Source organism: Haliotis rubra, unplaced genomic scaffold, assembly GCF_003918875.1.
Source record: "Haliotis rubra isolate DU_JTF1 unplaced genomic scaffold, ASM391887v1 Scf25, whole genome shotgun sequence".
NCBI lineage: Eukaryota > Metazoa > Mollusca > Gastropoda > Lepetellida > Haliotidae > Haliotis > Haliotis rubra.
The window spans coordinates 1,552,196-1,567,182 of NW_025766558.1; the positions used below are offsets into that span (position 1 = coordinate 1,552,196).

At 39.3% G+C, this 14,987-nt stretch overlaps 2 protein-coding genes across 2 annotated transcripts in view; one reads left to right on the forward strand and one right to left on the reverse strand.

The window, feature by feature from the left end:
- Nucleotides 1-4,489, reverse strand: part of LOC124279405 (nuclear receptor subfamily 2 group C member 1-like) — an 80,426-nt gene extending 75,937 nt beyond the window's left edge. The window contains exon 1 of the mRNA XM_046715224.1: nt 4,410-4,489. The gene's annotated coding sequence lies outside the window, so the exon portion shown is untranslated. The remainder of the gene's footprint in view (nt 1-4,409) is intronic.
- A 2,436-nt stretch (nt 4,490-6,925) lies between these two features.
- Nucleotides 6,926-9,098, forward strand: LOC124279312 (transcription initiation factor TFIID subunit 11-like). Its single transcript, XM_046715123.1, has 2 exons — nt 6,926-7,277; nt 8,863-9,098. Exons 1-2 carry the CDS (start codon nt 6,926-6,928, stop codon nt 9,096-9,098), a joined length of 588 nt encoding a protein of 195 aa, XP_046571079.1.
- The last annotated feature ends 5,889 nt before the right edge of the window (nt 9,099-14,987 follow it).

Genomic DNA, 14,987 nt, shown 5'->3' on the forward strand with positions numbered 1-14,987 from the left:
CTGCTTAGCATCCGCACCGCTCTGCGGCTGGGGACGATTGCAGTCCTCGTTCCCGCCTGGGGTTGCCGAAACTCATGGTACCCTACAGATGTTAAGGCTCCTATAGGGGTCTGGGATGTGCATCGAATGGTGTCTCTGCTCGAAATTGTTAATTTATACTGGGGGCTGGAAGCGGAATAGATATATAATGACGCTCTTAATCGGCCTGTCACAGAACCCCCATTCCCTATACTACTCTCTGACCCTTTCAGACATCATACGGCAGTCAACAGTGATCCCACAGGTGAAAATAACATTCACAGACCACAATCAGTGCAACATGTGACTCTGGATAAAATAGACAAGACTGGGAGATATATTGTTGACATGTAGAACACTAAATGACCTACATGACAATGTTACTGTACTGACCCCAGCCTGTGGAACAGGCCACTCAACCAAGTCACGTTTAAACTGACTGGGTTTTCAAAGCTCACCTACTGATCATATTAATACTGATCACATAATCCACATATACTTAGATGTCAGATGTAGTCACAGGGGCTGCAACCGTGTGACCAAAGAATAAATAAAATTTAAAAAAAAATTAAAAAATAAAAAAATCAATCAATCAATCAATCAATCAATCAATCTTTATTATCACTTAGTACTCAAATTCAGTAATAATCTATATTTGTAGTACCTATCGTACCCGTCCCTTTCAATCCCAAGGTGTGCCATTCTGCCATGACAAGACAAAAAGCGAATATCTGACTTAAGACAAGATAACAATGTTGAATGACATGATCTCATCTTATCATCAGTTGGAAACTTATTAGATAGAAACACACACACTCACACGCATACACACAACAGTGTGTGCATGTGTGTGGCATATATATATGTATGACAGTGATTTAGCTTGTATTTGAGACTGTCATTTATGTACTTGCACTGGTCTCCTGTATGTGTATGCTTGAGTGTGTAAGAAATATTTCTGGCCAGGAGGGGCCGGAAACTTACTAACCAGATTCAAAATTCCCAACTCATGGCAGCTGCACTAACTATTTGGGAGAAATATCTGTTCCTGATCCATTGGTTCCTACTCACTTTCTGTTTCTTTTTTTACTCATTTTTCTGTCAAACTGTCTAAACAGAACAAGCATTATTCCCAGAATAGTTGACAAGTGTAGTCAAAAATTAAGTAACACTGCTTGTGATTGGTTAAACTACCAATTACAACCAATCAAAACATGTTTGTTATACTCAGTGATTTAGTCACTCAAAAAAGATGATATATTTTGGGGGATATAAATTTGATATTACACTGTTGTATTGATCGTGTTGATCTACAGAAATGAGAGAACAGTTATTATTTTTTCTTAAACTAACACATGTAGCATGTATGAATAAATAGGTATATTATGTGACACGTACAATGTCAGGCCAGGCACATCACTCTTCAAAATACCTGCCTGCACGCCCGCCCGGGATGGGTTATTTTCATTGACTACCAGATTCTCAAATTCAACTATCTGATGGTCGGTTTAAAATTTAGACATGTACCCGTTATATGAAGATATTTTGTGGGCAGGTATGTTTTGGTCACGGCTAACCAGCTCTGTGGTCTGGCTGAAAGTTTAGGGAGTTTCATACCCTGATATATGTACAAAATTTACAGCAATATGGAGACAATACATTCTAATATTTGGGGCACACCTTAATTTCAAAATACAAACTCTACAAAGGACATTTTCTCTTAGAATAGATGAGAGAAACTGTGTAAACCTGAACATTAGAACCGTGATAATTGCTCATCAGAGGATACCAAGAATACTTGGTACAAAAACACTTTTTGAGTTGAATCATAACATATCCATTGCTGTCTTACATATCCATTATTGTCCAACATATCTATTGTTGCTCTAACATATCCATTATTGTCTAACATATCCATTGTTGTTCTAACATATCCATTGTTGTCTTACATATCCATTATTGTCCAACATATCCATTGTTGTCTTACATATCCATTATTGTCTAACATATCCATTGTTGTTCTAACATATCCATTGTTGTCTTACATATCCATTATTGTCTAACATATCCATTGTTGTCTTACATATCCATTATTGTCTAACATATCCATTGAACGACACTGATTCTGAAGAACTGTTTTAGAGGACATTAATCATTTTACGACTTGGTGTTCAGAAAACCACTTACTCTTAAATGTAACAAAAACAAAGGAACTGATAATTGACTTTCGGAGTAAACCCACAGAAATGCTTCCAGTGATAATCAACGGTGAATCTGTTGAGACAGTGTCGGAGTATAAGTATCTGGAACTCTAACACTGAAGCCCTACACAAAAAGGGCTTCAGGATGTGTGGTAAAGATTGTTGTTTCAGAAATCAGTGTGCTTCACATGAACTGTTAATTTACCTAATACTGTCCATATTTATGGTGCTATTAATGAGAAACTGGTATTTATACCACCAGATGAACACAGTTAAGTTCAAGTAGATTCTTATTAATAAATAAATCAACAAGTCATTTCTAAGACTGTATATTGAATTATGTTAATCAGTAGACTTGTAGACATCAATACGAATCAGTGACATCATCCTGTTCAATAATACCACACCAGTCTCGATATCACCAGCCACTCACAGAGCAGTGTTCTCCCTGGCAGGTACCAGCGTAATTCCATTTCAGTTAATGGATGCATTAATGCAAAAGTCTTACTTCCTAGCCGACAAAACCACATGCAGATCATTTAACATTCTCCCTCGGGAGAAAATCCACCAAGAATCAGACTTAATGAGATATTAAACCACATCAGTGAGATACAAATGACGTATTTGTTTCTACAACATCTAATATAACCTTCTGTCATATTTTGTCTAATATCTGTACAAATTTGGAAGCATTGTATCACAACTTTACATACAGAATTGATCATTTAACCAAGTATGTCTAAAAAAATTTATCTATGATATTTACAATATTTATATATTTATGATCTACAATAATCATGATAATATTAGCAGTTTGCTACATGGATTGTAGGCAAACTTTAGTCTCTTCCCCTGACAACTCATTCTGTGCGTTTGCGCTAGAGACGTTTGCAACACTGATAATGATTACAAGGATACTCCTATACATAAAGTGGTCAGTGCTTGATGGTCTGTAGGTAGTGAAAAGATCAAGTCATTGGTATCAACCAAATAACTTAATACAAGTAGATATACATAATATTTAGGTGCCTGGAGAGCATGTTTAAGAACTACATTTTGTATTTTGACCCTTGACACCTTGCCTTAACCTAGCCAGACTATACCTTCAATCTTTGTTTCCTGACCCTTGCTCATACAGACTGAGTCATAACTATGATCAAGGGTTATCCACGAGAAGTCTCATATTTGAACAGCTTGTTCAGGTTTGCTGAGAGTAAATGTACAAAGGAATGGTGATGACGATTAATGGTGGGTATAAGTGTTTTGTAAGAAATAGCAGTTAAGGGATGTGAGACCTGCATCTCATGGCAACATGGTGTTTTAAGTGAAGTGAGACACATACATCTAATGACCACATATTATTTAGCCTTTTGGATTAAATTTTAACAAGGCAATGACAATCATGAATCAGTTTCTGTTACAGTCAAACCTATACAAAACACACCAAGAACTGCCTGAAATTCAAGGGCATCTCGGATCCTGTCATGCATAAGGGAGACAACTCTGCATGGGTACTTGACTACTTGTGCTGCCAGGGACTTGGGGGGTAGGGAAGGTGGGTGGCTGTTAGGTGGGTGGGTGTGGTGTCACAATTTCACAATTCTATCGTGAATGCACATATCAATTTCAAATATTCAATTTTATTTATTCAGTTGTGTGATTGTAAACATTGTACATGAATCAAATAAATGACATACAAAACGCTTCAAAGAGATGCCAATGCTGACTAAGAATTGTACGAATACTGGAGAAGGTGAATTTATGGAATATGACAAAACGTTTCTGAACAACAAAAACTAATATCCTCGTTATGTACCCCATGGAATGATTTCTAAACACACTGTCATTCTGCCTGTATTCTCAACTTGACTGAAAATATACAGTTCCATACAGTTGTACAAACAGAAAAGTTCTGTTGTTCAAGTAAGTCGAGAACGATGAATTTTACTCCTCAATTCTTTCTTGCTGTCATCTCTACTCGTTACGGAAAGTGACATCCACCAACAATTGTGACAACGAAGACACAGTCACCACCTGCACCACACACAGCGTACAGCTGGGGTATGGCGTTAACACGTTTTGGTCGTCAACATCGTCACCTTACAAACTCTTTCACTAGTCATTACACTATCTTCAACTGGCAACATGACAAAACGACGCGAAAGAGAAAGAAATATCACCCTCTCTTACCTGGCTGATCTGATCCCAGCATATCAAACGACCTTCGCCTTGATCGTGTGGAGTTGGTACACTAAGCTGGTTCCTGGCTCCCTTTGCGCGCGTCAACTAGTGTGTATATTACGTTATGAGAGACGGGGCCCAGCTTAGTAGGTACGTTTCCTTAAATATGGTGTCTGCGCATGTCGGTCGGTCGGTCGGTCATCGGGCTATTATCAGTGTATATATATATATTTGTACACGACTGTTATGATCTTATCGCACTGTGACATAGAAACTGTAAAGTCTCTAGGGATTCATTCTAATCTTATTTAACCTAATGAAGATATCTAGTATACAATAGCTCAAAAGAAATCATTGAAATTAAAATTGTTTCTGAAATTCTGTCGGGTTTTTTAACTGGCTACACTTGTACCACAATGGCATGCAATATTACCATCATGTCTGCAGTAACATTCCACACATTTTGACGGACATCATGAATATAGTTTAGACACTAATTCAAAAAGTAAACCAATCCCAGTTGTTTATAGTGAAAGTAGGTGAGAGACAGGCAACCAAGACGCATATATGCGGTACGTGTGGGTGGGAGAATCACACAGTAACGTACACGCGATTATCCCAGGGAAAAGGTAATTAAGCCATGTTAATGCTGCAGATATAACTCATGTAGCCAGTACGCTGCTGCATTACTTGTTTGTTTACAAGTCTCGTTTTGAAGGAAAATTGTCTCTGAAGAGACGCCTTCCTACAGATTATCAACTCTTAAAATGTTATCAGTATGACATATAAATATATAGGTAACCTTTCGGAGAAACCACAGTTGAATGTTGATTGTGGGGACTTCAGGTGATAAATGTAAGACTGTATTTATCTCACAAGTCAGGAGACAGGTCTTTATGTATTATCAGAGACCATATAATAGATCGATCTATTATATGGTCTCTGGTATTATTAATTAAATCAAAAGTGATACGGGAAGAATGTTTAATATTGTCTTTAGCGCCAGACATAGACTCACATTTGGTCCCAAAATAAAGCTATTTAGAAATATATATCTTCGAAAATGGACCTCTTTTTAATTTTTTTGTCCATTGTCCGAGAACAGCATTCATACAAAAACTTCAAAGGTCATTTCTGTTGTCCTAACGGCCGGCCGGTAGCCCAGTCTCTTATCATGTCAGGTTACGTTTGCTGGCAAATGGACTCACGTGGGCTGATGGCCCCGGCGGACACTGATAGATTGCGTGGTGGAAGCGACAACCTTGTGCCCATTAACGGTACAAGAAGGATTCAGTTCACGGCCACAATACAATATGTGAATGAAATGGAGGTCAGAGAGACAGAGAACTATAAATAGTGAAATCGTCTTCGCGGAAGGAAGTCAGTATCCACAGTGGATGACAATAACTAACCGACCGAGTATTGTGACAAACAGCGTGTATGTTTTAATACCATGGCGCTACAAACATGTTACAAAGATAAAACCATGAGTCAATGATATTCTGACAGAACATCTAAGTCCATCATACTTATCTTCCACACAATCAGAAATTAGAAATTCGATAACCAGGTTTATTTAAAAAGAAAAGAAAAAAAGCATCCGATGAGCACCCATCTTTCTGTATGTCTGGTTGTTTAATGAATTGATTAATATGCACTTTCAAGTCTATTTCTGGTGTCCTTAAAGGCGGTGCCGACTGTCCGACCAACATGTCCTTGTTAGCCTAACACTCATTCTCAATAAACCTTCATTGATGTCTCTGGTTATTTAACTCATAACAACAGTGTCCATGATTAATCTATTTGATTGGCATTTTAGAAGTTGGTGAGTAGTAAGATCTTGCTTGACAACGGCATAAGAAGATATACCGAAACGTCGCATCATATATGATAAAGAAGTTGTTATCCATATAGTATCTTACTTTCTCCTGATTAATGTAATAATTTGAATAAACGCAGTGGTACTTGGGTGCACTGAAACACGCACCCATTTAGTTTTTACATGTAAGCTTCAAAAGTGACCAGGAAGGATATCACTGATGTTGTAATGTGGTTACGGTCTTCAGCCTGAGTTGACAACACGCACTGACTCTGTTTTAATGAATTCAGCAATACATATTAGAAATGACTGACTGACTGACTGAGTTTAGTTTTACGCCGCTTTTAGCAATATTCCAGCAATATCACGGCGGGGGACACCAGAAATGGGCTTAACACATTGTGCCCATGTGGGCAAACGAACCCGGGTCTTCGGCGTGACGAGCCAACGCTTTAACCACTAGGCTACCCCACCGCCCCTATTAGAAATGAAGTGGTATGACGATACACGACTATATACATGTGACCATATATTTCTATTAAGCTACACTTATTTGATACATGGAAGGAAGCACAAAGTGCGACTCCAGACTCTTCTAGGGAATGCTTCGTCGTGACAATTAGAAAAGCTCGAGGCACAGTTGTCCACGAAAAGAAGAAGACACCCTTTAGCACCCTGTGTGGGGAGATCATTTGGAATATCGTGGATGAGTGAGCTCTCCGCACAGCCACCTGAAGAAGCAGATCCTGCAACCCCTGCACCTGTTGCTGATTCTGGAAGCCAAACTGACCCTACACTGCCTCTGCTGACCCTTAACGTTGACGGCGTCATTGCAGCTGTTTATCAGAAGGAATGGAATATCGGCAAAGTGCTTGATATTGATGATACAGATGGCGAAGTGCTTGATATTGATGATACAGATGGCGAAGTGCTTGATATTGATGATACAGATGGCGAAGTGCTTGATATTGATGATACAGATGGCGAAGTGCTTGATATTGATGATACAGATGGCGAAGAGGAGTTTTCCTTTTTGGAGAAGAAGAAACACTGTTCAAGTGGCCAAACGTGAAGATATAATCTGGGTGACGAGATAAGATATCTTGATTAAAGGTTGATTGCTTGGTTGGGTTGTTGTTTAACGCCGCACTAAGCAATATTCGGCGGCGGTCTGTAAATAATTGAGCCTGGACCAGACAATCGAGTGATCAACATCATGAGTCTCGATCTACGCAGTTGGGATACACATGACATGTGTCAACCAAGTCAGTGAGTCTGACCAACGATCCCGTTTATCGCCACTTACGACAAGCATGGGTTGCTGAAGATCAAAATTCTAACCCGGATCATCACTGGTTTTGTTTAAAGTAGATGATCTAGTTCCTTCTGGCAAGTCACACAGAATGTTGAAGCTGGAAGAAAACGACATGGAGTTGTTTGTGCCGGCATTTCAACCCCAGACGTGTAACAAAAAAAAGTACATTTGCATTGTTGCAATTTGAGTTCATTGTCATACAAGAATAATAGTGTCAAAGGAATCAAAAAGTTTTGAGTGAGGGAGTGAGTGAGTTTAGTTTTACGCCGCACTCAGCAATATTCCAGCTTTATGGTGGCAGTCTGTAAATAATCGAGTCTGGACCAGACAATCCAGTGATCAACAGCATGAACATGGGAACCGATGACATGTGTCAACCAAGTCAGCGAGCCTGACCACCCGATCCCGTTAGTCGCCACTTAAGACAAGTGTTAGCCCTTTAGAATTGACATATATATTTTGGGTAAGTTTAAGCTAAAATTATGTTGAATTAGGTACCCCCCATATTTTTTGTTAGTCGAACCAACAGACGTTCGTTCAGAAAACATAACTGGTTGTGAGGTAATGTGTAGATGTGACATCACCAGCAGATGTGACGTCACCAGCGTCGCACATTGACGCCATCTTATTGGGGTGATTAATAAATTGACGCTGGAACTATATCACGCTGTTGTCTGTTTTCAGGTATGTATTCAAACTCAACACCAGGCACATTTCCTCTTAAGCCCATGTAGGTCATGTTTACACTTTTGTTTGGATGTATAAAAACACTAGGAACTGTGCATATGTTTAGTTTGACAGTTCCGCTGTGTAAGATAAAAGTAATTAATCAATCGGCGTGTTATCGGTTAATCCTTTGATCGATGTTTATAATGTTGAATATTTACTCAGACACAAGAAATGCCAAATAGGAACCTCGTGTCCGGGTAATCTAAGCAAAGTTACCACTAATTATACCTGTTATAAATTCATTAACTGACCATCAAGTGAATGATGACAAATAACATGTTAAGAGTTTATACCACCTAACACGGGTTACAACGAGGTGAGCGGCTTAATTGCTGTATTCCATGTGAAAACTTATGAATGCCGACACTGTTTGAGAATACAAACAGATTTTTACATGACATGATTAAATATCGAGGTAAAACAACACAGAAATGGGATCAATTTGGATCAGTCATTATACAAATAGGGCCTAACGACGCAATCGATTTTTGACAGAATCGTCTATGAGAAAACAAGTTGTAACTCCGGAAACTAGGCAAAGCAGGAGACAAAATTAAATGACAGTAGATTGGTGATTAACGTTGGCGGCATCATTGCAGCTGTTTATCAGAAGGAATGGAATATCGGCAAAGTGCTTGATATTGATGATACAGATGGCGAAGTGCTTTATATTGATGATACAGATGGCAAAGTGCTCGATATTGATGATACAGATGGCGAAGTGCTTGATATTGATGATACAGATGGCGAAGTGCTTGATATTGATGATACAGATGGCGAAGAGGAGTATTCCTTTTTGGAGAAGAAGAAACACTGTTCCAGTGGCCAAACGTGAAGATATAATCTGGGTGACGAGATAAGATATCTTGATTAAAGGTTGATTGATTGCTTGGTTGGGTTGTTGTTTAACGCCGCACTAAGCAATATTCGGCGGCGGTCTGTAAATAATTGAGCCTGGACCAGACAATCGAGTGATCAACATCATGAGCCTCGATCTACGCAGTTGGGATACACATGACATGTGTCAACCAAGTCAGTGAGTCTGACCAACGATCCCGTTTATCGCCACTTACGACAAGCATGGGTTGCTGAAGATCAAAATTCTAACCCGGATCATCACTGGTTTTGCTTAAAGTAGATGATCTAGTTCCTTCTGGCAAGTCACACAGAATGTTGAAGCTGGAAGAAAACGACATGGAGTTGTTTGTGCCGGCATTTCAACCCCAGACGTGTAACAAAAAAAAGTACATTTGCATTGTTGCAATTTGAGTTCATTGTCATACAAGAATAATAGTGTCAAAGGAATCAAAAAGTTTTGAGTGAGGGAGTGAGTGAGTTTAGTTTTACGCCGCACTCAGCAATATTCCAGCTTTATGGTGGCAGTCTGTAAATAATCGAGTCTGGACCAGACAATCCAGTGATCAACAGCATGAACATCGATCTGCGCATTTGGGAACCGATGACATGTGTCAACCAAGTCAGCGAGCCTGACCACCCGATCCCGTTAGTCGCCACTTAAGACAAGTGTTAGCCCTTTAGAATTGACATATATATTTTGGGTAAGTTTAAGCTAGCTAAAATTATGTTGAATTAGGTACCCCCCATATTTTTTGTGAGTCGAACCAACAGACGTTCGTTCAGAAAACATAACTGGTTGTGAGGTAATGTGTAGATGTGACATCACCAGCAGATGTGACGTCACCAGCGTCGCACATTGACGCCATCTTATTGGGGTGATTAATAAATTGACGCTGGAACTATATCACGCTGTTGTCTGTTTTCAGGTATGTATTCAAACTCAACACCAGGCACATTTCCTCGTAAGCCCATGTAGGTCATGTTTACACTTTTGTTTGGATGTATAAAAACACTAGGAACTGTGCATATGTTTAGTTCTTTGAATCTGTCGTTGACAAAACTTTGTGACCTATTTGTAGTGCAAGTCGATTGTGGTTTTGCTTGATGCTGTACATATGTCAGTTACAACCATTCGCTTTTGCATTCTATGACCTAAAAGTTCATTAAATGGATTAAACCTTGTGGGCAGACGAAAATATTATTATTGCTAGAGTAAATTGTTATTGCTGCGAACCGGAAGTAGCATGGTCAGTGTCGTAAGGGTTATGCGCATACAGATCGGAAATAAGGTCAAGGGCACTCAAAGTTTATTCCGGTAAGAAGGATAGAACATTACGAAAGTATTTTAAATTGCTTGAAACTGATGTTTAGATATTGAATGGTTAGATCATAATTTAGTCTGTAACAAATATGTTGAAACAGGGAAATATATTTGTTGAATGCAAGTATTGGTAAACGTTATTAAATTGAGATTGTACTGTAACACTGTAAATATTGTGTATTCAACTGAAGTTAACTGTTGAGTTATGATAATTCAAGGTACTGTATTACTCCATTTAGAATATATAGTGTCATGCAGATTATATGTACATGTTGATGTACCTGTGTAGCATATATATTAATCCAATATGAGTTATTGTTACTCAGTAATTATGGAGTAAGAACAGAATTATACTTAACCATCCATGCAAAGGTTAATGCTGAGTTGTATGGTATGTGTAAATGATTTGCTACTAGGTAAGTGAGATAACTTGGTGTAGGTTGTATACCTGTGGTTAATCTGTGGAATACCAGATCATTGAACTAAGGGAGATAACCTGGTATGGTGTACCTGCCTGTAAGTAATCAGTGAGCGTCAGGTTATTGAACTAAGGGAGACAATCCACCTATTTCTGTTGTACTGTAAACTTGCTGTAATGAGCGTCGCACATTGACGCCATCTTATTAGGGTGATTAATAAATTGACACTGGAACTAAATCACGATGTTGTCTGTTTTCAGCCATTTTGATGGCAACAACCAACACCCTCTCCCAGGGGTGCAACACAAGCATAATAGCCTTTTGTGGCAAGCATGGGTTGCTGAAGACCTCTTCTACCCCGGATCTTCACGGGTCTCAAAAAGTTTTGACATATGTCTTGATTGCATCCACTTATCCTTTTATGAAACATACATTACCTGTTTATGAATTTAAAATGTACGTCAGTCTGATCTTTTTGATTTCATGTATATTGCCTTTTAAATACTATGAAAACATATTAACTGTAGTTTTGAGGCGTCAATGGTAATACATATCTTTTCGTGTCAGTCACGTTTGACATTGTATGCAATTCATTGTAATGTACGTTTAGTTTACATCAGATTGAGTTAGGTTGATAAGCTATGAACACAAATGTTTAAACGTATTTTCTACTCATGGCTTTTCTTAGCTATGTGTTGAGCTATATTTCCAAGGACATGTTCTTGTTTCCTAGGTATTCTTTTTTCAACCAGGCAAAGTTAATATTAGATACCTTCAACAAGATAATCTAGAATGCTACAACATAATGTCTTGGTATGTCCATTACACCCCAGATGTAAGTCATATGACACCAGACCGCCTACCTGGTGTAGTGGTTATCTGTTCTTGTAGTTACTGAGTTACAATAACTCATATTGGATTAGTGGTGTAGTGGTTCCGTCCGCCCCGGAGAGCGGGGGAGGTCGCGGGCCTGATCCCCGACCGCGTCATACCAAAAGACGTTAAAATATGGTACTTGTTGGTCCCTGCCTGGCGCTCGGCATTAATGGGTACAACAAGGACTGGTCGGCTTGGAGTCAGTATAATGTGTCTGAGTGGGGTATTCATGCTTCACTGCCGCATGGTATCTCAGTGGGCTAGCACTATAAAACCAGCTTAAGTCTGGGCTAGTACAAGCAGCCGCACATACACATACACGCATGCACATGGTCATATGAGCGAAATATTCTCAAGCACGACGTTAAACCCAATTTCACCTCACCTCACCTCATATGACACCAAGGCCTGCTAGGTTGCAAAGCTTTAACTGTAGATGGTATTGGGGGCTTGCCCAACCTTTTTAGCAACAATCATTTGTAAGCCCAGGCTTTTTTCTATAACCGTAGCTACGCCCCTGGACACATGTACTGGGGTATGTGAATCAGGTCTGATACCTTTAGGTCAAACTTCCTTGCCTGGTACATTTACCTGTGTACTGTGTGTACTGATACTAATGATCTAAACAGAACTTTCATCAAAAATAGATAGGTTGCTGGTAACACACAGTACATGTTCTAAATTTTCAGATTAGTACTTGTAAAGTTGGATGGAGCTGACGAAAGGAATTGTCTTCTGTGCTAAGTTTTGCTTTTCTGTATACTTGGAGCTCTTTACAACAAAGGCAACGTCTTTCAAGTCCAACTACTGACCTATATATATTTTCCAATTTGTGCATTCCAGATACAGTGGTTTATTGTGTTTCCAACACATGTTAACACCTGTTGGTAAAAATGCCCCTGGGATTCGGTCCTGTATAATTAAGCTAAGTGGTCCTGTGCACCAAGGACATGAATCAGGTGAAGTCGCGGGATGGGTGACCTGGTTTTCACTGTGCCATACAGTGAAGTACATGCAGCATTTTGAGACTTCATCTGATAATTTCCTGACACCAACAGTAAATGGGTAAGCGAAAGGACCAATCGGAAATGTGAATGTTTACAGACAGCTTGTGTAGTGTTCTCCCCAGGGAGTTCAGAATGAAAACGAGTTTGAAATAGCATTTCTAGCATGTGGACTTGGTGCATTATTCACAATCTCGTATTCTTTGAATAAAATTCTTCTGTAACAGTTCCTGTTTATTGCCTCCAGCGACGCTTTGATGTCGATTCTTACACTGATATCACGTTTAACTTGCGTAAGAATCTACATCGAAACGTTGCTCTGCGCCATAAACAAGAAATCGGTATCCATTAAGTTGTATGCTTCCTTGTTTACTCACTAACTCATAGAATACCAATCAAACAAGTGTTCTGCTATGCGTACACGACTACAGCAATGAATAAGGCATACGCTGCTCAATATGACTCTATCAGCAGTGGGCGGTGGGGTAGTCTAGTGGTTAAAGCGTTGGCTCGTCACGCCGAAGACCCGGGTTCGAATCCCCACATGGGTACAATGAGTGAAGCCCATTTCTGGTGTCCCCCGCCGTGATATTGCTGGAATATTGCTAAAAGCGGTGTAAAACCAAACTCAGTCAGTCTATCAGCAGTATGTGGTCTCTGGTCGACGTCATTGTTTGATATCTAGGCACCTCTGTCTCAGGAAAGCGAGACGTGACGGCTAGCCACAAGCTACACAAATTACGTTTGTTTCAAGCTACACAAATTACGTTTGTTTCTCAACGTTTTCATTGACGAAAAGTCTATAATTCAGTTAAACACATTCCATGAATGTAATTTGTTTTGGGATCGATTTTTTTCCAAACGACTGTCCTATTTTCAATGACTCTATTTAACTACTATTTAGAGACCGTCTTCTGGGAAGTTTGGTGAGTCGAATGATTATCTATCATGCCAATATGGACAACACCGCCTCTTCCAATGAAGAAGTGAATCACCCGACTCTTGTGGAAATATGTTCAACTGTCACAAGTCCCTGTTAACAACCACCACACCTAGAACTTGCCCATCTAGTGGTGTGCAATGTGTTAAGTATGCATACACAGGGGGAAAAGTATCGCAACACCCCATACTTTGTCATAGTGTCAATACGTTACCATTAGCAATATAAACAACGGAACTCAACACTCAATTTAATTACTATCTGGCTAGACTGACATCAAGGAATAATTAAATGGCGAATATAAACCCCAAAAGATCGAAAAACTATAGTGTATTTAGAGAAGCAAATAAATTGACTCACTTTGTAATTTTGTATTGCTGATTACTATGGTGGTATGACGTCAACAAGTGTGTCCATTTTCAGGATCCTCAAGAAAACACAAGTATCAATAACGGAGCACGATGTCAATATCTGATGTAACCTCCGCCAGCTGCAATAACATCCTTGCCTGTCTTGAGCCTCCTCCCAACTGACTGTGTCAGACGTTGAATTTGACGTTGAAGTATTGCGTTTCATTCTTGACTGAGGGCTTGTTCCAGTACATCAAAATTTTGTATTGGAGGATCTCTCTGCGACCCATAATGTCCCAAACATGCTCTATGGGTCATAAACGTCATTACGTTGCTGGTGTTTTCTGTCGGCTGATAATCGATGGATGGCAAGCAGCATTTGTTGCAATAGCCCTCAATAACGTGCCAGCATACCAATAACGTCTCACCTTTGAGCAGTTGTCAGTTGAAGAGGCCCATATTTATCAACAACAAAATCAATACATTGTTGAAGTTATCGAGCTGCTATAGCAGCTTACTTAATATTGGCTTACTGACGGGTACACGTATTGCACGTGATGCTCGCCTTTGATCATAGCACCTGCACACCTAAAGTCAGTCATACCAACATAATCATGATATGGGGGTTAAAATAATAGATGTTGCGATACTTCTTTTCATGTGTATAGAATGCGCTCTTGCAGTTACATTGGCTGTACATTAAGTCGTGTCCCGATAGGTGTTAAAGGCACAATATCACACCACACTTCTCTAAAAATAGATAATGCCAAATTACATATTTAGATTACAATATTAAATTAAAAAGTTCGAATATGTTAATGTAATGTTTTAGGCAAGTCGTAAGGGATAATAAGTCTTTTATTGCATTAATAGGTATCCACGAAGGTCCGGGTTAGAATGAACCTTCAGTAACCCATATTTGTCCTAAGAGGGATCGGGTGGTCAGGCTCGATGGC